The 24,392-nt window shown below is 30.7% G+C and overlaps 3 protein-coding genes across 3 annotated transcripts; 1 reads left to right on the top strand and 2 right to left on the bottom strand.

Moving 5' to 3' along the window:
- The first annotated feature begins 1,407 nt into the window (after positions 1-1,407).
- LOC11423423 (transcription factor MYB61) lies at positions 1,408-3,363 on the top strand. The gene is made up of 3 exons (XM_003626078.4): positions 1,408-1,776; positions 1,885-2,014; positions 2,163-3,363. Exons 1-3 carry the CDS (start codon positions 1,644-1,646, stop codon positions 3,043-3,045), a joined length of 1,146 nt encoding a protein of 381 aa, XP_003626126.1. The 5' UTR covers positions 1,408-1,643; the 3' UTR covers positions 3,046-3,363.
- A 5,235-nt stretch (positions 3,364-8,598) lies between these two features.
- Positions 8,599-11,864, bottom strand: LOC11432052 (pectin acetylesterase 12). The gene is made up of 11 exons (XM_003626077.4): positions 11,550-11,864; positions 11,376-11,458; positions 10,980-11,109; positions 10,806-10,879; positions 10,269-10,480; positions 10,087-10,147; positions 9,906-9,959; positions 9,680-9,757; positions 9,342-9,447; positions 9,087-9,232; positions 8,599-8,950 (listed from the first exon to the last, which is right to left on the bottom strand). The coding sequence occupies exons 1-11, from the start codon at positions 11,755-11,757 to the stop codon at positions 8,843-8,845; spliced, it is 1,260 nt and encodes a 419-aa protein (XP_003626125.1). The 5' UTR covers positions 11,758-11,864; the 3' UTR covers positions 8,599-8,842.
- A 4,074-nt stretch (positions 11,865-15,938) lies between these two features.
- On the bottom strand, positions 15,939-19,519 carry LOC11432050 (protein NRT1/ PTR FAMILY 4.6). The gene is made up of 6 exons (XM_003626075.4): positions 19,099-19,519; positions 18,918-19,005; positions 18,608-18,825; positions 18,108-18,530; positions 17,873-17,991; positions 15,939-17,159 (listed from the first exon to the last, which is right to left on the bottom strand). Exons 1-6 carry the CDS (start codon positions 19,099-19,101, stop codon positions 16,253-16,255), a joined length of 1,758 nt encoding a protein of 585 aa, XP_003626123.1. The 5' UTR covers positions 19,102-19,519; the 3' UTR covers positions 15,939-16,252.
- Positions 19,520-24,392: the final 4,873 nt, after the last annotated feature.

Here is a 24,392-nt window from a genome sequence, read left to right as displayed (position 1 = left end):
CTGTAAATATGGTGAATCATTTGGGAAGTTGATTGAATTCTCTGCAATTTCTATTAAAAGAAATATGACCTTATCTCACTCAGATGTCAAAAGTAATTTTGTATTTGTACCCGAATTATGAAATTTTTCCAAAGGATAATGATTTTGAAAAATCATCCCTAAAAGCCAAAAAGAAGAGAAGGCCAATCTTTTACCAAAGAGTATCTCTGGCAGAAAAAGTTAGACAAGAAAAGGAAAGGTCTATAGAGTTTTCAAAATTTTAAGTGTTATCACCAATGAAAACAAAAGAACCTAGAGAAAGTTCTGTTAATTTTATCGTCAATTTATTGCACTATACTTCGTTTGATTACCTTGCCCATCTCATGGCTTTACTTCACCACCAAAAATTCTCCCTTCTCAAAGCTTGTGGTTTATTTGCACTTAATATATTACTAATCTTGGAGTAGGCTTTGCCAAGGCCAAGTCACTCCTTGAAATTCCATATAAAGTTCTTGTTTTAATTTCCTTACACTATTATGAGATAATAACTATATGGTCTAAGCAGCATGTCACATACATAAATAAAATATAGGTGATAAAAGTTAAATTAATATGTAAGGAAATAGTTATTTTGATTCACGGAAGAAAATAGTGATTTTGATTTATAAATGTATAGGATGTAATCTATAATGCAACTTTTTTGAAGGGGAATTATAATGCGAGTGTATCAAAAATCTAGACACATCTCAAAATGTCTTTTTTTTTTTTTTTTTTTTTAATAGATTTGTAAACCAAATTGTTTAAAAGACACATCTAATATAACAAAAGATCAAAAATATTAACAAATTAAAGACATATTAAAGTTTTTTTTTAGATATATAATTTTAGAACATTTAAAACTAATTGTGTACACATTTTAAGGACCAAAATAACTTACTCTTAAAGCCTTCATAGCTAGCTTAACAATAATACTTAACGAAAATTAACATATATAGCTATCAGTGAGATTTTGCTCACTGTCTTACAACTTACAAGAGGACAAATCTTCATTAAAAATTTGACAACTGTTTAAGATAACAAATATAATATAATCTCCTACACAGTTCTTGCATAATAATAAACACAAGTTTTAATACTCTATATATAATATTTTTTCCAAAGAAAAAGTTGTAAAAATATGAATACAAATTAATTAGAACAAAATGTCTTGCTATGCCAGTGGGACATTCACGTATAAGTCAAACCCATGTGATTATGTTTGATCTTATCTTATCCATCCGATTGATGAGAAGAAATGAATCATGGCCGTCAAAAAAATGATGTGTCACCTTTGGTAGGTAGGACCCAAAGTAGTATTATGTGGAATGTCTCGTGAATTAGAAAGTCAGATATATAAATTCAAAATGACAATGTCCAATCATAACTTTTTCTTCCTCTCCAAAGTTTCCTTCTTCTATTTATTTCACTTTCTATATATCAACTTGCCATTTTATTTCTCAAAACATTTTTAACTTCTAAGTTCTAACCCTTCTTCACTACTATAATAATTCATATAACAAAGTTCCTATGCTAGCTAACTCTTCCTCCAGAATATTTCCACGTTGGTTCTGACACAAAGAGTTTAAAAAAAAACATTTGATAGAGGTTAATTGAAGAAAGTGCACATGGGAAGACATTCTTGTTGCTACAAGCAGAAGCTTCGTAAAGGTCTTTGGTCCCCAGAAGAAGATGAAAAGCTTTTGAATTATATCACCAAACATGGTCATGGATGTTGGAGCTCAGTTCCAAAATTAGCTGGTACAAATTACTTACATACCAATAATTATATCATGTTAATTAATGTCATCATATTATATTGTTACACATAATGAGTGCACAATTAATTAAAATTATCATATATGTCAGGTTTGCAGAGGTGTGGGAAGAGTTGTAGATTGAGATGGATAAATTATCTAAGGCCTGATTTGAAGAGAGGAGCATTCTCAGAGCAAGAAGAGAATTCCATAATTGAACTTCATGCACTCCTAGGCAACAGGTACCAATAATTGTAATAATTAAGGAATTGATAAGTGTTGCATTTAGATTTGGCTTTTAATTAAGTCATCAAGATTATTTTTATTTTTTTCTTTCTACGAATCGAAGCGACAATGACTAATATACTTTGGTGCCTTTTGAATTATCAGGTGGTCGCAGATTGCAGCTCAGTTACCTGGAAGAACAGACAATGAGATAAAAAATCTATGGAATTCAAGTCTGAAAAAGAAGCTAAAGCAAAAAGGAATTGATCCAAACACACACCAACCATTCTCTGAGAACAATGACAATGACACACCAAATATTCAGATTCAAAAAACCTCTGTGGGATCCAATGAAGTGAAGAATCTATTTGATGATACACCAAATCCAAATTCTATTCCAATGGATAATTGTAATTATCCCCTTGAAATTAATTCAAAAATCAACAACTCGGTTAATTGCTTCATACCTTGTGATAATATGGTTGGATTAGGAGGAGGATCATATCTCAATTTTCAACAACTTAACTATGGAATCAATAACATGACTCTATCTCCTCCAAATTCCAACAGCAACACTTCACTTTGCTTCATACCAAGTACTAGTGGTTCCACTTCTACTTGCTCTCAAATGATGTCAGAATTAAATTCTTCCACCATGTTCCATTCTATGTACACAAATCATCCTTCAAATTCTATATCCTCTGGTGAAGTTGATGGGATTCAAAACTGGGAATTTGGTGCAAGCAAAAGCAGCAATGGAAGCAGCATTAATAATTACCTTGATCATCAAGTAGTAGAAGATATTAAATGGTCTGATTATATAAACTCTACTCCATTTTTTCTTGGAAACAACAACACATTTCAGCAAACTACAACATCAACACACTCTTCTATCTATGAGGTTAAACAAGAAATGGGAGGGTTCATTAATACAAATGAATCTATTCAATCAAGTAGCAGTACATGGCATCCTCATTTTGAAGCAGATATATATAGCAACAAAGATCTTCAAAGATTTTCACTGGCTTTTGGACAAACACTTAATTAGAGCTTCATTTTCATTTTACACGTACGTGAAATCAAGTTTCAACCAAAAAGAAAGAAAGAGATGCCGACATTTCCAACGTGAATTATTTGGTCAGAAGAAACTTGTCCTCACTTCTGACCACAGGTGTGTGCTGTAAATTTTATTTTTTTCATTTAAAGTTTTCTTTTTCTTTTTCTATTGATATTGTAAATGTGTCTGATACAATCAAAAAAATTATCAGCATTATGTTACATTATGATTGGCTAAATTAAGCTTCTTTCATTTCATCATTATTTTGTTCATCAAACACATAAGGCTTGTTCCAGATTCTTCCATTAACTCTTACTCTCTTCAGTCATTCAGTTATTGTTTACATAGTGAGTTTATATTTTATTAGTGTAATAAAATTATTGGTTATCATTTGGACTTATCAGAATTACTGCTACCTATCGTGATTTTTCAAGATCTACACTTTATAGCTTCTGCGGACCCATTGCTCCGATACTAAACATACACACTTTGTTTAAAAGTAGAAAGTCATGATACTCTTCCTCATCACAACTTATGATAGAGACTTGATTTTAAGAAAAATAAATATGAATTGAATTTGAGACACATATGTTTTTCTTGTTTTTATTGATCTTAATGAAAACGAAGTAGTAATGTTGGAATTTAAGATGGTTTTTCAAATACATGCATATCACATGATACTTTTGAAATTTGATGTTTTATAATTTGTGTATGTCAAAAGGTCATATGGTACCATATTTCTTAAATGGGTGTCTATCATTGTCTCCTACGATAAAGATTGTTTTCACTTTTTGGACACATTTGAGCTCACTTCCCTTTTACAGTTAATGACCAGAGATAAGAAAAATATTTCATTCACGTCTTTCTAATCTGGTAATGTATTGTATTGTACGCAATCAAAAGCTGTTGAATTCTTTAATTCCCATGAGCTCAATGATGATTGATTAAATTGATTCTATTTATGTAGTAGGACAAAAAAAACTTCAGAAAATATATGCCATGCCACCGACTAATTATGTGCAATAAACCCAACAAAAACTTGTTTAATTTTTGTAGTGTTAATATAAGAACACAAACACCAACGTGACACATAAATAATCTTTTTTTTTTTTAGAGGATAGGCAATAGATACTTAAACTCTTTATTTTGATGGGTATGTTTGACAAAGTCAATAAGGTAGTTTATAGTATATAGCTCATAAGCTCGTAGTAAAAAAAAAATCTGTTTGGTAAAGGTCTATTCAATACAAGATTATAATTTTTTTTGAGGGAATATACAAGATTAAAGTTATTTTATAAGTATATAACTTATTTTTCAAACACTATTTCAAGTTGAATATTTTAACAAAACATGAATTAAATATGATTTTTTATGTTTTTGGTGCTTAAAAATTAATATTGAATTCTTAATTAATATTAAATTCTTGTTTTGTTAAAAAATTCTAAATATTTTGGGGAGATTGTCATAATATTCTACATATTTTTGAAAAATTTCATTGAAAATACGAAGGTTAGACATGAATTAACTAAAAAGTAGAGACATAAATAGTGATGAAAATTTTTGAGGACCAAAAGTTAAACAAAATATTTAGAGGAACTTAAGCAAAAAGTTAAAAACGTATTTAACCTTAAAATGAAAAAACTATCAATATTTGTTTTGGTGGACCAAATATATTTGTCTCATTCATAGATATAGATATTTCAGAAACGTGCAAAGAAGTTTTACACAAATTGAGTTCCAATCTTAATGGACTATAGAATGGAAGAAAGTACTAACTCATTGTCCATGTGCATATACGTAGTTTTTGTTTGGTAAAAATAGCGGATATCTGATAAGCTAGCTGATAGCTTATAATTGATAACTGATGATTGATAGCTTATAACGAATAACTGATGACTTATAGTTTATAAGCTAATTGAAGTGTTTGGTAAAATTAGCGGTAGAACTAACTTATAAATGTAAAATGACATAAAAAAAACATTATTAATTTATTGTAAAATTTATATTTAAGTGTTTATAATTTAATGATTTAATATTATTAATTTAATATATTTTTTATGTATTATTATTAAAATATAAAGAACAACAGATATAACGTAATTTATGCGTTGTCATTGCAATGAAGAATTATATTCAAAATTGTCATTTTTATGAAAAAATCATAATGTAATTTATGAAGAAAAAAATATTTAATCGGAAGACAGTGAACATTTATGAAGAAAAAGAACTATATTGCATTGAAGAAACAATTGAAGGAAATAGATATAACAACGAAAGGTTATTTATTGCACTTCTTAAAAAAAACGGAAGGTTATTGCACTGAAAAAAAATAATTATTAGAAGTTCCGGTTAAAAAAAAACAATGGAATAAATTATGTTTTTAAAAAATAATTATTATAAGAACTTTCATTAAAAAAAACTTCAAATATGCCTATTTAAAACACATGTATTTTATTTTATAATACAATAAATGATAAAGGGTGAAAATGGAATTTAGTTAGACCAATATGGGTAAAAATGGAATAAAAGATGATAAACTATAAGCTCAAACGCTACTTGAAATAACGTCTGAAAAATAGCTTATAAGTTCGTAAAATAAATTATAAGTTCGTTGTAAAAAATTGTTACGAAACTGAATTTTTTTGTCAAACAAGCTTATAAGATATCCACTATAAGCTCGTTTTTTGGCCTTGCCAAACAGAGCCATATTCAATAGCGCTTCTGACCGGACTCAAATCGCCGCTTCAGGCAATTTCACTGATCTCAACTGTAAAAATGTGATTCAATGGTTCAATTTTTTTCTCACCCGCCATTTACATATGTTTAGAGCTTATCAACTTTGGGTATGCAGCCAGTTATGAATATTGTATGTTCATAATCTCTAAGCATGTGAAAAAAATTATTCGTTCCATTTGCTGGGGTCCTGCAAGCATAAGTGTACAAAAGAATAACAAATTAATTTAAGTACTAACAACAAATTAAAACTCTCCGGTAGGGATTAGGGCTTGGTGGCGAAGCAGTCTCCAATAATTTAGTACTAATATCTTAATCAAACACAAGCCTCAGAAAGTTGCTTGTTTTGAATTCTTTACATTTATTTAATGTCCTGATCATTATTACAAATAACTCAAATATAGAAATAACTTATTGAAATATGTGTATTGCATTTATTATTTAACTTTTTAATTAATTAATTCACAAAATTTTAAAAAACATTTCTTCTTATTAAGTTTCTTAACATGTATCCTAAGGGCGCAAGTTACATTATGCTTATTATATATGTACTTGTATATATCTATCTTTAAAATATAAACCTAACTAATAAAATACTTTTAAATTGCTTTGTAAAAAAAGACTAAAACTAAACAATTTTAATGATGATTGAACTGATGATAATTCCAAAGTTGATGAAGTAATATAAAATAGGTTAAAATATGGTTTTAGTCATTGCAAATATGTCTCGTTTTAGTTTTAGTCCCTAAAAAAAAAAAATTGTTTTTGAAAATAGTCCCTCCAGAAACTATTTTCAAAAACAACAAATTTTGCAGGGACCTTTTTAAAAAATAAAATATTTTACAAGGACAAAAAACTACAAAATGAGTTCAGTCATCATGTGTCACGTATGCAAATCATCACAAAAATGAGGTCAGGGATTATTTTAAAAAACAAAAATTTGTACAGGGATCAAAAACAAATTTTGTTTACAGGAACTAAAACTAAAACGAGACATATTTGCATGGACTAAAACCATATTTTAACCTATAAAATAAACTTTTAGGGTGATTTTTTCTGTGTGATGAATAATTTATGCACAGTTTAAAGAAAGTGGATGCAGATAGTCTTATTTAAGAACACAAGTTTAAAACCCTTCACTCTTACATTTCGGGTAAATTGTTTACTTTACCTTCATATATAAATTAGGTTATGCTAATTTGTGCTCTTAAACTCTTGAGCATAAGTTAAGAAGTTTAAAATAAAAAAAAAAGTTAGTTTTGTATTAAAAATATTTTATATGTCTTAAAATAATTGTCTCTTTATAAATTCTTTTAAAAATCATGCACAAACTTTAATCGACTGTTATTTTGAGATAGAAGGAGTATAACTTTTGAAATTTTTTTAGACATTGAATGCACAATTAAAAAAAAAACTTCAACATACATTTAATTTCTTAACTTATGCCCCAACGACACATATTAGCATTTCTCAGAGTTAAAAAGTATAATAAAAAAAAAATAATTACTTTGGTTACTCTCTGTTTGGCTAGTATGGAACGAGCGTAATAGTAGGTTTTTTGATAGTTCTCACACTCCCAATGTGGAGCTTATTGAAAAGGTCAAATTTCATTCATACCGGTGGTTAAAGGCAAATAATGCAACTTTTGTTTTCGGTTGTCAGCAGTGGCGGTCGAACCCGTTAGTTTGTTTGGGTATCGGCTGACCGTTTGTCTTTGTATTTGTTTTGACTGGATCTCTGTTTCTTGAGCGTCTTCTTTGATACGCCTTGTGCTAGAAAGGCGTCTCTGTTAGTGTGAATATATATATATATATATATATATATATATATATATATATACCATTTTTGTTTTTTTTTAAATAACATTAATATTTTATTAGTTTCGTAAAACTACTTAAAATTGGAGACAATTTTTATTTTTTTTTCCTTCTAAAACGGCATCCATGGAGTAATATTTACTTTAGTAGTTTGGTGCTATCTCACTTGATTGATTACAATTATAAGATTGTATTGCCTTTAACAGCAGTAAGCGTCAGTTTTCACAAATTAAACAATCTCACTTTAGATAGATTCAGGTAAATTGCAAACCATATTTGAAACTTGAAAGTAATTTGTTTCAATTTAATAAAAATACAATTCAAATCGCTTAAAAATGTGCTTTATAATACTATAAATAGGGAGAAACACTTGCTTAGTCACAAGCATAAAAGTGACTCATTTAAACACACACATAATGAGAAAAAATATGAAAGAGAAAAGAATTAAATAATATTTTTTTTTTAAATAATTAAATGATAGATATTTTAATGAGTGTGTGCCTAAATAATTTTGATTTGGTGTTGTCTCTATATAAGTATTTCTCATAAATAGGTTCCTTAAAAAAAAATTATAATCCTCGTGAGTTTAGCTCAATTGATAGAGATATTTGCATATTATATGCAACAGCCGAGGTTCGAACCCCGGACACTCCATTTCTCCACAATTAAATTGTGTGAGCTCTATCTACTAGGCTACTTGACAAAAAAATATATAAATTGGTCTGAACAAAAAAAATTTGCCCCCCTTTTTCATTATTATTTGTTACTTTGGATAGACATCTTTAGAGCATCGTAGCATCTACGATGCTAGAACAATATTTGTGTTCTTGAAGCATTTTGGTGGAATCCAAAGATGCCACATATATATTAAGAACATTTTTCCATTTTTACTATATTCTTAACTTACATTATTGGGTCCTACAATTGACTCCACATATTTTTATTTATTTCAATATTTTTAATCTAAATACTTATTTATAATCAAGCTAAAATGGAAATGCTATAAATAGCAACAATCTAACATTAGATTTTAGATCAATCCCACGGCTGAATACTTATGCTGTTAAGGAACAAAGAGGACTTGCCTCAGCATTCCCAAATAGTTAAAGACACTTTCAATTTCACCAATGACTATCAAAGCAAGTTAATTTTGACAGATCAAATTTGCATTTTGTGTAACATAATATTAATTGAATAGCATAATCCTCCATTGATGATGATGATGTATGAACTTTGGCTCAACTGAAAACCAAATGGTGACATGTATTATCACAAGGGTAAGGACAATCAATGACCTTAACACCTTCTCGATCAAAATACCAGTCTCCAACAGCTAAAGCAATTACCTACATTTAGTCAATGTATGTACATATTATTAGTTTAATTGTAGAGTATTGTAAGAAATTCTAGTTTAATTATTGTGTACATTTTGTTTTATTTAACTATTACTTAAAACAACGTAAGTGAAACTGCAATGTTCACCTTGTTCCTAATAACCGGCGAATTGTCTGAAAACCATGTATCTTGCCTCTCAGTTTGGCAGTGAGCGAAACATGAATTGATAAACAATCCATTCTTGTTTGATCTTGAGAAGTCTTTAATAGAATTCAACATGTGAGTCCTGAACCCTGTATTCAAGAGACAGTGAAATGTGTTAATCAACTGAATGATAGTAATAATAATTTATTGAATATTTTTCTTCACTTGCAATGGATGGTACTATTTCTCATACATCACCTTGCAGAAATTTGATTTGTGGCCTTGTGCATTTAGCATGGTTTAATCTGCATTCATGCCAATAGCCATGGGGATCTGCTGATGGAGGAGCTAAACTTGACTGGATCTGATAACAAGTAGGAAAATATGTTGTTTAAAACAAATAATAATTTAATGATAACTACTATGTAGCATTGACACAACACTGACACATACTGATACATTTAATCATTTCATTATCGGTGTCTATGTGTTAGTATTATGTCCAATTTTGTGTTACTTCCACATCTCATATACTATTATTTATTTATCACAAGCAAAAACTAAGGACTACCAATTGACAAACTTAGGATATTTACCTGCCATGAATCATAAGCAGTATTGAGAAGAAAAAGTGGTGTTCTAACACTGGCAATCAAATTCTGAGGGAAGAAACACTGAAAAAGGAGTAATAAAACCAGTCACTGAAAGTTCAAGTTATAAGCAAGCATTAGCAGAGAGATCTATTTTCTGTTCTTTTGAATGAAACTAAGACTCCCTAACTAGTTGACAAAATTGAAATCAATTATCAATGATTATGATTACCGATGTAGGATCAAGGTGATTAGTACAAATCTGCGGTAGATTCTTCTGTGCTTCCTACAATGATCAAACAAATAATTCTCAGCATGCCTTACAAATGTTGCAACCTTGTTAAATAACATAGCCATGAAAGAATATAAACTATTTGTAATAAATTGGTTTCCTTGTGGTTAGTGTGCGGTACCTGCATCCCTACAACACCATTGTACATATTCCGGAGGGTGCGCTCACCAGATATATCAATCCTATAATTTCAATGCAAACAGAAATTAATAAGTAACTAAAGATTAATTTTTTTTGTAGTGATTGTAGAAATGGCACTGAAAGCATGAAATAATGTAGTTTGTTTGTTTGTTTGTTGCTTACGAATCAAGAAACAACCCTGCATCGCTTAGACACTTCACTTTAGTAGTCCTTGGAAAGAGACCTCGAAATTCATCGCAGTGTATAATAGTTGCTAGGCCACCAGCGGAACATCCGGAAAGAAGAGCTTGATTAGCAAAATGCATTCCCTTTGATATCAAATCTTCCATTGCAGCTGCCCAAATACGCTGTCCTCTAAATTGCAGTTCTGCATCCTATCTTACCAGACAACATATGCAAATAAAGTAGTAAATACTCATTTCATCACATGAATGAATGTCAAGTAAGTTCAAGTCGTGTATCTCAACAACGGTGTTATTTTTTCTCTTTTATACCTTACTCTGACAAGTTTCTGCTATAAAATTTTGAGTTTCAAAAGCTAACTTTTAATTATGCAAAAAACGATACAGGTCTACTGTATAAACAAGTAACATTTGAAGAACCCAAAATATCAAATTTTACATATTAAATGTAAAAGTTAGTTACACCAGTTTGTTAGTCAGTTACACTAGTGTAATTAGTTTTTACATCTAATAGTACCTGATCTTCACCATCACCAGCAAATGAGCCACCATCACAATAACGAAGCTTTGCTCTATTCCAGTTGAAAAAATCTGCGAACACGAGCAACAATAACATGATCAGAGAGACTAATGCCTACAACAAATTAAAAAAGCAGAAAATGAAATATAAATAGATAAATGGAATGAAAACCTGGATTTTCTTCAGGTTTATTACTAAGTATTCCTGTGAATGGTATCTCCTTTTCCATGTATAATGATGATCCACGCCGTGTTTTCTTGCGATAAACACATGATCTGACATTGTTACACCATCCACCTCCCTGACAGAGTATTTTCTCTTTAGTATCACTATAACTTTTTTACAGCAAAAAAGGGAAAGTAGCTTGACCAACACATGATGACAGTTAGAAATCCTAAAACTTTAATTATTTCTAAATATTTTCAGTTAATTATATATGCCATGGCATATATGCATGTTACAAAAATGGGAATCAGCCAAAAAATTCACAAAAAAATGCTATTAAAGTACGACGAAAAGAAAAGAAAGACTCGTCAACCTTAATACTATTATTTGGTGTAGAAATACCTCTAAATTAACAAGCCAACTGTCTGCTCCTGATCCATATCCACGGTGCAAATGGTAACCAGGTAATGTTCCATCCAAGCACACTGCAAGAAACAAAAAAATATTTAATGTTGAGAGGAAAGGAGGAGAAAGGTGCTGTATTGTTTGTAGGTAGTACTAGTACTAGTATAGTACCTGCTCCTTTAGCAGCTGCATTGTGAACAAGGGTGAGTCCTACGAGAAGAGGATTTCCATTACCCTCCTCAAGAAAGGATGCTGCATGTTCATGAGCCTCTAACAGAAAGAGTTCTTCAGTTTCATTGAAGAAGTGATGTTGTTGACCATAAACCAAGTTGATGATAACAAGTCCTATTGCAATGAAAAGCCAGAAAAGTTTAGCCATTGGCGATGACAATTAATGTTTCTTCTCTCTATATTAATGTGAACAAAGGAAATTTAGGAGGTGATTAAGGAAGAGGTACAAAGTAAAGATATATAAGGCAAAGAAAAAAAGTGGCACCGGGCGGGCTTCTTTCAAGTTTTATTATTATTATCACGGCACGTTTGGAATCTTCCAAACTTTTCAATATTGTTTTTTTCTTTTCTTTATCTATCTATTTCTATCAAATCACCACCATATCATATTTAAAGAGTATAACTTCTAATTTTTATAAGTTGGTTCATTTGTTAATTTTATCACACAATACAAATTCAATTGATTAATTTGTCTGATATTTATACACTATTTCTTTCAAACATAGACATAATCTTCACACGACAATTAACCGGTAACAAAACTAATTATAAACAGTAGAATGATTTTTTGACATCGAAACACTCCCTTTACACGAACTAATATGATATGTTCTTTTTTAATGGTATATGTTAGTATGTTAATTGAAATGTTACTTATTTTGTTGTGACGACCAGAGTCATAGATCTCCAACTCTTTCTTTAATTTTTAGCTTAAATCAGTTGAGTAAATTTACACCTGCACATTGGTGATTTCAATCAAAGTCAAACCTATATTTTGTAGTTTCGTTGAAACGTGATCGGGGTGGTGTGTATTTCTTGAATTTCTTGTATTTTTTTTCCGTAAAGAAACAAATAGAGAAAAGACGTGATATGTCAAGAGTGATAGAAAAAAAAGATGTTGAATGGAAGATAGGAAGTCAGGAGTATGTTCACAAATTAACATATACATGGGATTGAGGTCAACCATCCTTTCTGTGGACCAAACGAGATGAGCAGCTATATGATGTTATTATTGAAGAGTGTTTGGTTTCTGTGCATTTTTTTTTTTGTTTCGTAACCAACAAAAAAAAACAACCAAATCTGAAAGTGATCTTTCTTATTTACGTACTGAATACACACGAGACAAGGCCGTGATCAGTCTTTGTATTATTTGTTTTGTTTTTTACAGTAAGATATTTGTTTTGTTATCAACCTCTTTTCATCGTTCTAAATTGTCCATAAATTGATCTTCCTTTTTTACACCTCATTTCGTGTTTGCTTTTATTTTTAATTTATATATGCATGGTTGATATATATACCATTTATTCTATTTTATTTTTTCAGTGTTCTTTGCACAATATAGCCAATAGATACCAAACTTCAACGTCAGGGGATCAAATATGCTTTTCTTTTCAATACACATTTCCCTTACTAAGGTTATTGAGTGTTTACCTTATTGTATATATATATATATATATATATATATATATATTCAATAGTCTAATGGCTAGATTACACACTTTAAAGTGTATAGAAGTGGGGACACTACTAGAAAAAGCAAAATTAGTGACAGAAAAAATGAAATTCCTCACAAATTCCTTGATCGCAAAATTTAGTGACGGAATTAGAGAGGGATTTTACGTTTTCCCTCACTATATTTCCCTCACTAAATTTAGTTTTTTTAGTAGTGGAAATCCGAAGTTCGAACCCCAACCCCTACAAACATTATCTCTAGTAGCTACCAACTGAGCTACACTTACGGGATTATCTTATTATATATTATTACACTTGCACATTATAAAACAGTAACAACAATGGCTTCTTGAGACTTGAGGTATATTGCAAGTTGAAAAGAGTAATATCGTTACGTTTACGCAACTTATACGTATCTACGCCATCACTTTCAGTTCTCAACCATTTCCATTGCAATTGTGCCTATTAGTTTGTGTTGTGCAGCTTGTGCTCAGTGCGCTACATTTCTTTAAAAATTATGAAAAATGTTATACTCTATCACGATTCTTAGAGAACCCAATATAGTAAATATATCTTTGAAGCTTGTGTAATCAACCCTTTTAAAAATGTAAAAAAAAAATTATTTTCAATACTTTTTTTAACAATGTCTTATAAACACTGGTTAGCATGTCTTAGAATTACTAACCCAATTAGGTATACCCAAATATTTATTTATTCATTTTTTATTTAAATTGAAATTTCTCATCAAAATGTAGTAAATGTAAGACGTGATTTCAACTCCTACCGCATGAGGATCTTTTTTATGTGTGATCAAATACATCTGTCAACGTTGGTTTAACCTTAATTTTTATCATGATTAAGTGAAGCTCAACTGATTTGAACATTTGTTAATGCTGGTTGATCACGTGGAATAGACACAAAGATTGATGTGAACCTCAAATAAAATTGACGGTCCCAACCGAATCATGAAATTAGTAATAATTATAACAGTACGTACTTGTGATAACGGTAGTGCATGTGATAGCATCGACTGAATCGAATCACATGCGTGATGCATAATTCTTTTTAGAGGGGTAGTTGGTTGAGAGCACACACACAGCACAATTAAGAGAAGATGAGAAAAGGCAGCGAAATAGAAGGGCAAAATGTTGGTCGTTAATATGGCCAGCTACGTCTACCAATACTTAATTTATTCCAAGTGGCTTACAGATACAGTCATGCATACCCACATACCAACAAATCAAAATTGATCGGAGTGGATCTGAAGATGACGGTCGGAATTGGTTTAACATGGTAGAGGACGAAGTTGAAGGTTTAATCATAGTTGAGATTGAGAATGTATTTTTGATTAAGGTTCATCATCTTTTATAAATAATGTGTACGGAACACTAAATCCATGTATTGTTGTATTACCATCATTATCGACTTTCCAACATGATTCACAAATTTTGACACCAATTGTCACCAAACTCATATTTAATCTTCTCAAAAATAATATGTTAGTAGTTTTTTATTTCATTTAAGAGACTTTCTTTTTTAAGTTCAATTTATTCTTCTGTAAAAAAAAAAAAGTTCAATTTATTAAAAAACAAAAAAAAAAGGTCACATATTATATAGTAGTAGTTTTTCTAAAACCTAAACAAAAACTTGAAGATTGCTCTTTAGACTTCAAAGATTGCTATCACACACTTGAAAATGACCTTCAACGGCAGTTAACTGTAGCTCTCTTTAATTTTTCTTTTGGAGAAAACGGCAATTAACTATTGTTTGGGTTATTTCGATCATTTTCAGGTGTGATGGCAAATCTTCAGTGTAAACAGCAAACTTCCAAAAACTTTTACTAGCCTGAAAATGTTCGGCCGGCCCATCCTAAACAGTCATAAACAGTGTTTTCTATCCATTGATTGATTTATTTGAATTGTGTACGTTTTCTGGTATTACTCTATTAGCCCCCCATTTTTGCTGGAAAAGCCCCCTATAATCTGAAGACAATTGACGGAGAAAACCCATTGAAAAGAAGATTTTAATGCGTTTTACTGACTAAAATTTCTTGGATTATACGACCCAATAGTTCTTTTATCCAACTTGAAACAGTAATCATCAAGTTTTTTTTATGAGCAAAAGATCCCCTGCCAACTGAATTGCATACTCTTATTTATTTAGTTTTTTTGGATCTAGTAGTATAATAGTTAGACTAACTCATTATAATTTTTGGGTATGAACTACATCTCCTATATATAATATTTGTGGAGCCACCAACCGAGTTGCACTTACAATACATTTTTATACTCTTATTATTCACATTGAAAAATGAGTTATTGTATTGGCTTTCAAATTAAATTTCTTACCTCAAGACCATCATGGTATTGAGATTCTCTTAAACTACCGTGGTATTGACATTGACTTCATTCTAACCTCTTATGCTTTTCTTACAGGAAACCACCGTAATTAAAAATGATGGATGAATTATTATTCCAAAGCACCGTAATACAGTGGTGGACCTTCTTATCTCTTTTGAACGTGAGACATGAGTTTCCCCAAATAAATCAATATTCCAAATCAACAAATAATATGATAAAAATATGGGTCTTGTTAACAAGTGTCTTAAGAGTATTGTTTAAGGAATCCCATAAAAAGAAATTATGTTTGAAAATATAAGTCATACATGTTAAAGTCATAACCGTGCAATTTCCAATATAAAAATTATTACTTTTAGATGCTTAAACAATACCCTTAAGACACTCGTTAACATTTTTCTAAAAATATTTTGTGAACAAGATAAATAAAATGAGATGAGAAAGTATGAGCCAAGTAATTGCTCTTAAACACCAGTGTGTGTCGTTACTTGTTACATCCTTTTGCTAGAGCAAAATTGTATTTATATGAAGTAGTGCTTACTATTGAAAATTACTAAACAGCCAATTACAAATCAAGGTGAATCAACTTAATTACCTTATAACTATAAGAACAAGTCAAAAAAGAAGGCCTTTAAAATCTGAACACAAGATCAAGCCAGAGCCAACAATAGCAAACCAATCATACAAGCACACATGTACTATAAAACACACATCAACCATTATCAAAAGCTTAGTACATAGTAGCAATCTCATGGTTATTCTATTCAGTATAATCAGTCCAAAACATCCACTGATCCATTCCATTCTTGTCTCCACTCTATGCTTCCAAAATCTTCAATCTTGTGTGTGTCCACCAATGCTACCTTCCCAATTTTGTTTTGTCCCACCAATCATTTTGAGAGGCATTTCATGCAAACTCTTCAAACCTATTGGGCTTGAATTTTGGTCTTCAGATTTGTACTTATAGCGTGAGGCCCAATAAAGGTAGTTGAAAAAATTAAGACAACTAAGTATAGCTAGGAACCAATAGAACAGGTTCAAATTACTTTGATTCAAATCAAACCCATGTAACCAACCTTGTTTACTAGGAGTAATCCTTTTGGTAACAACATTAATCAAATTGACAAAAACAGTGCTCAGGAAGTAACCAATAGACATTGATAACCATGTGAAAGATGTTGACAATGATTTCATACTTGAAGGTGATTCCCTATAAAAAAATTCCAAGAGTCCCACAAGTGTGAACATATCAGCAATACCAAAAATACCATATTGGAATGAAAGCCAAAATAGGCTTATTGGGTTAGATGGGTTTTTTCTACTTTGGTCTCTTCTTTTCACTTCTACTATCCCAGCCACTGTCATTGATATAACTGAAAGTACTAATCCAACACCTACCCTTTGGAGTTGTGTGATTCCTGAAGGGTGGTTAGTGATTTTTCTTGCAAATGGAACAAAGAAAAGTTCATAAATTGGAACCAAAATGCTTATGAAAATAAGAGGGATGACAGGAATTGATGATGCTGGAACAGTAAATGAACCAAGTTTAAGGTTCATTACATTCCCTTGCTGTACTGAGAATGTTTGAAGCTGTGCTAAACAAGTGTTCATTATGATTGTGCTAGCTACTATTGGTAACATTCTTGTTAGGATTTTCACTTCTTCAACTTGTGTCACTGTGCACACTTTCCATGGTTGAGGTTTAATGTATTCTTGGGGAATTGCTGCTTTATCTAGAAACCTGATTCAATAAACCATAACCTTTTAATATGCATGTTTGGCCAGTTTGATTGAAGATTAGTTTTGAATGAAATAATTTTTTATAACCAAATTTGATTAAATTTATATATATTTTTATTTAGATATATCAAGCTGCATAAGTGAATTGGTGTGGAAAATCATTTCAACTAAAAAAACATGTATATAGAAACACTTGAAAATCAATTTGAGATATGTAAAATGATTTCCTGAAAAATGAAAGTGAAAGATATTTTATACTAATCGATTCAAACAAAAAACGAAGCTACAAAGGTGGTGCTATGCTATTCCCTAAAGTTGCATATTTTTGAGGGATATAAAAACAAAAAACACAACATTGATTACACCAAGTACTGTTGTTTATCATCACCTCTTGGTTATGTCAGAAAACTTTTATTACTTTTATCTTGTGTTTAGCAATTTATACACGGCATAGATATTTACTCCGTATTTTTCATCTTTCATTTCATCCATTTTCTTCTATGTAGATTTGTAGTAGTGGGTCCAATGTCCTTGGCCTTACCTACTACTATGTACTACATGAAAAAGAATCCTAACATGCCTATTTGCTGGACCATTATTATTTTTTTTAATTGTCTTTTCAATTTGCAGGACAAATACAATTATTATTAGTTTTGGTTTGGTTTGTGTATGCAACTTGATTTGAGTATGAATGAAGGAAGATTGGAAGGTCACCTCATTTGTTTTGTGTGAACAATTTTCTCCACTGTTCCATCTTTGTCACTTATTTCATATAGTTCTTCGTGTGACTCTGGCAGTGACAGCTTTCGGTTTTTAAATGCCACAACAATAACCTGTGTACTCAATAAAATATATGCTATTATTATTTTAACATAAAAAATCTATGTATGTGGTGGACTAAACATATTTAATTCATAATTATTAATCAAATAGAGATTGAGAATTAGACCTGAGCAATTCTGATTGTGGGGCTATCTCCTGGAGTTTTGATTCTATAGAAAGGCTTACCAAGAGCAAGTGTGACAAAGCCAATTGAAGAAGCTATAGTTATTATGAAAAATCCCCAATGCCAAGCTCTTTGTGTACTAACCCAAACAACACCAGTAACACCTGTAATTGCTCCAAGTGTTGAACTAAGCAAAAGCCAATTGAAAAAACTTGCAAGTGCTTTTGCCTCATTTGAATCCTTTTCTTCAAATTGGTCAGCACCAAATGCAGTCATAGATCCTCTTACCCCTCCTATTCCCAATGCCAACAAACTCAGTGATGTGTAAAACATGAATTCTATTCCACCTTTCACACAACTTGATTTCCCACATGCATTTGGATGTAAATGATCTGAAGCAGCTTGAAAAGTAACCAATGCCAAAGCCTACAAAATAAGATATCAAGATATTATTATATATATTGTTTAGAATCTCATTCATGTGTCTATTGTTTAGGACTTACCAGAACTTCTAGAGATCCAAAAAGCAAGCAAGTGGTGAATCTATTTAAGTAAGTATCTGAGATGAAGCCACCAACTAGAGAAAGCAAGAAAGTTGAACCCATGAAGTTTGTGAGAGTATTTGCAGAACTTGGTATATCAAAGTGCATCACTCCATAAAAATATAGAACTAAGCTAACCATGTTTGCCACAAAACCCATGTTGTCCAATGCTGACAATACTACATCAAAAAACAAGAACATAGTTTGCATCAAAATTCAAATCAGCAAAAAACAGAACCAACAAAGAGTTTTTGTTTATACTTCAGCTTACCAAAAATAAACATAGAAGCCCTAAATCCACCTTTCTTTCTCTTCCATTCAGTGAGAAGCTTGAGTTCTTCAGTTTCCTCTTGATCTGCCTGTATTACAAAGATTTGAAACTCATCAACTATATGTATATAGAAACAAGCTAAGGTTAGAAAAATGAGTGAGATGAATGAGTAGAACCTTACCATTGTCTCGATAATGAGAGTTAAGTTTTAGACAAGAATAGTAAAGTTCAAATGAAATGGTGTTTGTGAAGAAATAGCTCAAAATTGTTTGCCTCTGTCTGTGGTTCACTACTTGTCCTCTCCATCCTACTTATCACACACTATGTCTCTACTTTTTCAAGTTCTCTTACCTCACCTTTTTCGTATTTTCAAATCCAAAACAGTAAAAAATATAAATTGTATTATTGGATGCAAATTAATGATGCATGCTTAATCAATCAATTAGTATCATAATCAAACCAAACATATAGGTACCCCACTTTATTTGATATATATGCTTGTCATTACTGAACAATCCATCATTCCATTGTAGGATTAGTATCAATTTCCTAAAACCATGAAGCTTTCAGTGAAGGTAATGAGTCAAATTGAAAGAAAGGAAAAGACTGGTTATAGAATTTGGGTAAACTTTTCCTTGCTTGATGATACGTAGCATCAATATCAATATGATTAATTGGTCACATCAATTTCATCAACTATTCATTAACTTTAAAAGCTGTATCATACTCTCATACATACATCACGATCACGTGGTTACCTAATTATTTTGATCTTAATTAGTACACATAAGAACAAGTTAAATAGTACTACTAATCAAGAAGTTGAGTGTGTGAAATTTTTTATGTTGAATAAAGCTGACAGCAACATTGTCTTGTGTTGTGTCAAAGCTTAGAACATTAATTATCATCATGAATCATTCATGATACATAAGATTGTAGGACTAAGGTTGAAACTTGTTTATTTGGTTAGACAGCATTGTCAGACTGAAAAAAGATCTTATAGTAGTTTTCTTGCTAAGGAAAAATAAAACATTTTTAGCACAAGAATTTCCATGCGTATGAATGTACCACATAAAGTCACCCATTTCTATGAAGCTGACTTTCCATCCTCCAAGGCTGTAAAACATGTACCCATCCATCCTTATTTATAAAATCTGTTGACATTTTTTACCCATATTAAACTCATCACCAAATAAAAAAAAATCATTTTGTACATATATAATGTATACAAAAAAATTGATGTAGTAACTATTCTCTCATGAATTCAACATAAACATACAGGGTGTGTTTGGTTTGGAAGAGAAGTTGTGAAGAGAGAAATAGGTGAGAAAGAGGGAGAGTAAGAAGTGAGAAATATAGTAGATTTGATGTGTTGTTTGTTATAAGAGAGATGAGAGAAATAGAAGAGAGAGAAGTGTTGATTATTTATAAAAGTACTACAATAAAGTGAATAGATTGAGAATATAATTTGCTCAAAAAAAAATTTGAGAATATAATATTTTAATGCAAGGGCAATAATGGAACAACAAAGTGAATAGTCTTCTCTCTCCCATTTCTTCTATATTGCAAGGAGAAACCAAAAATGATGGGTCCCACTACTTTTTAATCTCTCTTCCCTATTTCTCTTCATTCCAAACAAGAGAAAGTTGTTCTCTCTTCCCTCTTTCTCTCTTTCTCTCTTCCTTATTTCTCTTCAACCAAACAGACCATTAAAGTTAATTAGGAAAAAAAATTGCATGTAACTTTTTTATTTTGTATGTAGTTTTCTTGTTATTTAAATAGTTTTCTTTGCTATATTCTTTTATTTTCTTCAATAAAAAATGAGGATTTAAATTAGAACGTTTTTAATAAGATGAGGAGTAGATAGTTTTTCAATATATTTTAATTAATAAATTAAAGTGAAATTTTTTACTCTAAAATAGATAACATTTATTAACATGTTTTTAAGAAGAACATTTACTATCATGTGTTATTTGAAACTTTATCACATAAAATTATAAGTCATAAAATAAAATTGTATATGATGTTACCCAAAATAAAAATATGACGGTGGCAGAGATTTTGTAAATTTAGTGGTTGGGATAAACTACTTAATTCATCCCTGGTTTTATATGGCACTCTCAAACGGGATCATAAGAATATGACTATTTCGAAAAGTTTTTTTTATTTATTCAAATTATACTCTTAAATGGATCACTGAAAGAATATGAATATTTCGGAAAGATCTTTCTGAAATATATGGACCAAAGATCGAACCATTTCAATTGTTAAATTGAGTAAGGGATCTTTATAAAATATTCATGATCTTAAAAGATCTATTTGAGAGTGTTATGTTAAATGTTATAGACTAACACGAGCGTTTAGATAAGATGTTGCGGGTCTCTTTTAACTTTAACTAAGGTCATGGTTTGAATCCAGCATTGAGCATGCAGTAATATTAAAACTCTTATGGAGAATTTGTCGTCCATTTGGATCTCACAAATCTCGAGATATTAGTCTCTATAATTGCATGTGTACATGGTTTACGCTAAAAAAAATGTTATAAACTACTTTGATGGTTTATTTTGGTGGTTCTTTTTGACTTTGCATGAGAGTGTGTTTCTTGTAATGTAAATTTCACTATATAAGAAGAAAAAAAGTATTTTAAACGAGACCAATTATATGATACATGAGTGAGACAATTTTTACATCATTTACAAGTTTGTTTCTACAATTGAATTAACCCTATGTGAATTATTGAATTAATGTTATAAAACAAATTTGTGAATGGTGCATGCTTATTTACTTACTTGTGTGCACGTTAGACTAAATCTTCAAACTATGTGGGTCACCTGGTACACAGGTCATATGGCCTCATCCATGTTCATTAGCACTATCTTTTCTTAATAAAAGTCCATGAATGTCACTTTCCTCCTTCTATTATGCATATCACAGATGTTTTGCTTTTTTGCTTTTTCCATGTAATCTAAATCTATTGATAAAATCCATTTTAACTTTGAACCATCTCTTTCAAAATAGCAGTCTAACTTCTAGTATCTCAATCATTCAGAATCTTTTTGTTTGAAATTCACTATCTATTGAAAACACACTTTTTTTTTTAAGTGTTACATCTTGTTTGATTGGTGGATGAAGCAAAGATGTGTTTGGTATTGGTGCTCTGCATTCATCCATTCTTTAAGGGACTTTAACCTTTGGAGTGAATTCCTTTGAAAACATGGGGCCATGAGCAACAAAAATCTATCCTTAAATCTATCCTTATACTATGTATTAATGTTACCATACATGGTAGTTTTCTTTGCCTAGCTACAAATAGAGAAACAAAAGTATTAAATAAAGAGCCTGTTAACACATGTTTCAAGTTGCTGTATGTCAAAAAGAAAATCGACCATTTTATGGATTTTGATTGCATGTTGTCAAAACTTTGTGCATTCATGTAGTAGAGAAATAGATAATCGTTAATCCAGATTAGACAGTATAGAAAAATGCATATTTTATTCATTTTTAATCTAAAATACTAAATTGTATGATCTTAATCCAATAAGTATCAATATCTACACTAAATGAATGGACGAGATTTTGACTACATCCAATACAAATTCTAATTTTACAAGTTTCAACATATCTGAAAAAGAATACACATGATTTTAAAAATACGCATTTGTATAAAAAAAAAAAAAAAAAAAACTCTTGATTTATACACATTCCAACAACACAAACTGTTTTATTTTTTGGGATATACACCCATCCATCCATTCCAAGTGATTTGGAGGTGAGAAAAGTTTCTTCCAAAGAAAAATCACATAGTCACATGATAATAATATTGCTCAGGATCGACTAGCCCAAATTACAAGTCAGTAATAACCATTGATGTGAGATAGTGATAATGTGCCCCTTAAAAAATTTTGTAGCAATCAGTCTATATCGTGCATATCTTTGTCGTGGAGGTCGAATCCCATTAATTAATGAATAGATTTTCATAGAGGTAGTCGATGTTTCTCAATCTGAAAGACAAAGTGTTATGGTCCTTATAATAATTTATAAATAAAGTTTAAGTTAATAACCCTACCCTCCATACCATATGCTATTGTTATCACTTTTCCCATAAATTCGTTTATGCTTTTCCAAAGTGCTTGAGTGATTGATTTATCTCAATACCTCCCATGGGCTTCTTGTTGTCCCTCTATTTAATTTAACTTTAACACACGTTCTTATCTTTAACAATCCCTTTCCCCACAAGACACACACCGGGTGCACCAAGTGAGGGTCAAACATTAATCAATATGAATGATTTTTGGGACATGGACGAGTTGCTACTTAGTACACGGTTGGGTTTTTGATATCACAGTTCAACTTTAATTCATACAAAATTAATTAAAATCTCCCTTAACTTTATGTTTTGGATTCCTCCTTTTTTTTTCTTCCCTTACGGCCTTACATTGATCCATCAATGCACAGTAGCCTTTTTAGTCTTTTGAAGCACTATCGGTATCAAGTGTATCCCTTAGATATTTGAACATCATATTATTCTCTATATTGTTAATATGGTATCAGAGTTAAGGATAGCAACGTGAAAATTGTATTCAGAGCCATGCTAGCCATGAGGGTCGGTATTAAATTTTTTTTTAATTTGTTTAGAGTCCTACATTACTTAGGTTCTCAAACTATTAAGTGTGTAAATGTGTTAGGACACTCTTAATGTCCTTTGATCTTTAGCTTTTGGGATGATATTCAACTCATTTAGCATATAGTATCAAAACTAACTTCTCTTTATTGGTTATTATGTTTGATTTTTTTTTTCTTTCTATTTTTCATTGATTCTTCTTTGAGCTCTCTTTGTTGGAATGTTTGATTCCTCTTTTTGATTGCCTTATTCTCTTTGTTACTCCCTCTTTGATTGTTTCTCTGTGTTGATTTTCATGTATGATTTCGTTGGTGTCCCTTCTTTGATTGCCTTATTTTGTCTATATTTTGAACAAAATACATAAATTTTTGTTGATCTGTTTGTCTCTTGTAAAAAGGACAAGAGAGCAGACAGATCTTGTGTATGGCATGGTGTGGCTAAAGCCACACATGCATTTTCACCATAAAAAATCATGGTAACGGTGTGATTAATAAGGTGAGAATTAAGTGAAGGTAAAAGAAATGAGAACCCCGAACGCCGTGATTAATAAGAGAGAAACACAACTTCATTCTAAAAGAATAAGAGAGAACCCCGAACGTCAAAGAAATGAGAAGAGAAAAAAACATAAAAAAGAGTAGAAGAAAGAGAAGTGGCGGCTGGTAACAAGGTATGAATCATATAACTTTATTAGTGGTTTTTTACTTTTCTTTTTAGGTAAAAAAGAAAATGTATAGTAAAAATTTAGGGTTATTTTTAGTGGACATTGATCCATATAAATAATAAAATCAAATAATATAAATAAAATTTAATCACACCTAAACACAAATCCTAGATCCGCCCTTGCCAGAGAGAGT

The sequence above is a fragment of the Medicago truncatula genome, chromosome 7, assembly GCF_003473485.1.
Source record: "Medicago truncatula cultivar Jemalong A17 chromosome 7, MtrunA17r5.0-ANR, whole genome shotgun sequence".
Classification (NCBI taxonomy): Eukaryota; Viridiplantae; Streptophyta; class Magnoliopsida; order Fabales; family Fabaceae; genus Medicago; species Medicago truncatula.
Note: the sequence above shows the minus strand (reverse complement) of the source record. Positions and strands in the feature narration are given on the sequence as shown.

What these genes read in the sequence shown, in the direction of transcription:
- LOC11423423 (XM_003626078.4), top strand. Translation starts at nt 1,644, where the DNA reads ATGGGAAGACATTCTTGTTGCTACAAGCAGAAGCTTCGTAAAGGTCTT. An exon ending in CTCAGTTCCAAAATTAGCTG is followed by an intron (nt 1,777 to 1,884) that starts GTACAAATTACT and finishes CATATATGTCAG; the next exon opens with GTTTGCAGAGGTGTGGGAAG. An exon ending in CATGCACTCCTAGGCAACAG is followed by an intron (nt 2,015 to 2,162) that starts GTACCAATAATT and finishes TTGAATTATCAG; the next exon opens with GTGGTCGCAGATTGCAGCTC.
- LOC11432052 (XM_003626077.4), bottom strand. Translation starts at nt 11,757, where the DNA reads ATGGCTAAACTTTTCTGGCTTTTCATTGCAATAGGACTTGTTATCATC. An exon ending in ACAAATCAAATTTCTGCAAG is followed by an intron (nt 9,233 to 9,341) that starts GTGATGTATGAG and finishes TCTTGAATACAG; the next exon opens with GGTTCAGGACTCACATGTTG. An exon ending in CGCCGGTTATTAGGAACAAG is followed by an intron (nt 8,951 to 9,086) that starts GTGAACATTGCA and finishes GACTAAATGTAG; the next exon opens with GTAATTGCTTTAGCTGTTGG.
- LOC11432050 (XM_003626075.4), bottom strand. An exon ending in TTGGATCTCTAGAAGTTCTG is followed by an intron (nt 18,531 to 18,607) that starts GTAAGTCCTAAA and finishes CTTATTTTGTAG; the next exon opens with GCTTTGGCATTGGTTACTTT. An exon ending in GTTCACACAAAACAAATGAG is followed by an intron (nt 17,160 to 17,872) that starts GTGACCTTCCAA and finishes TTATTGAATCAG; the next exon opens with GTTTCTAGATAAAGCAGCAA.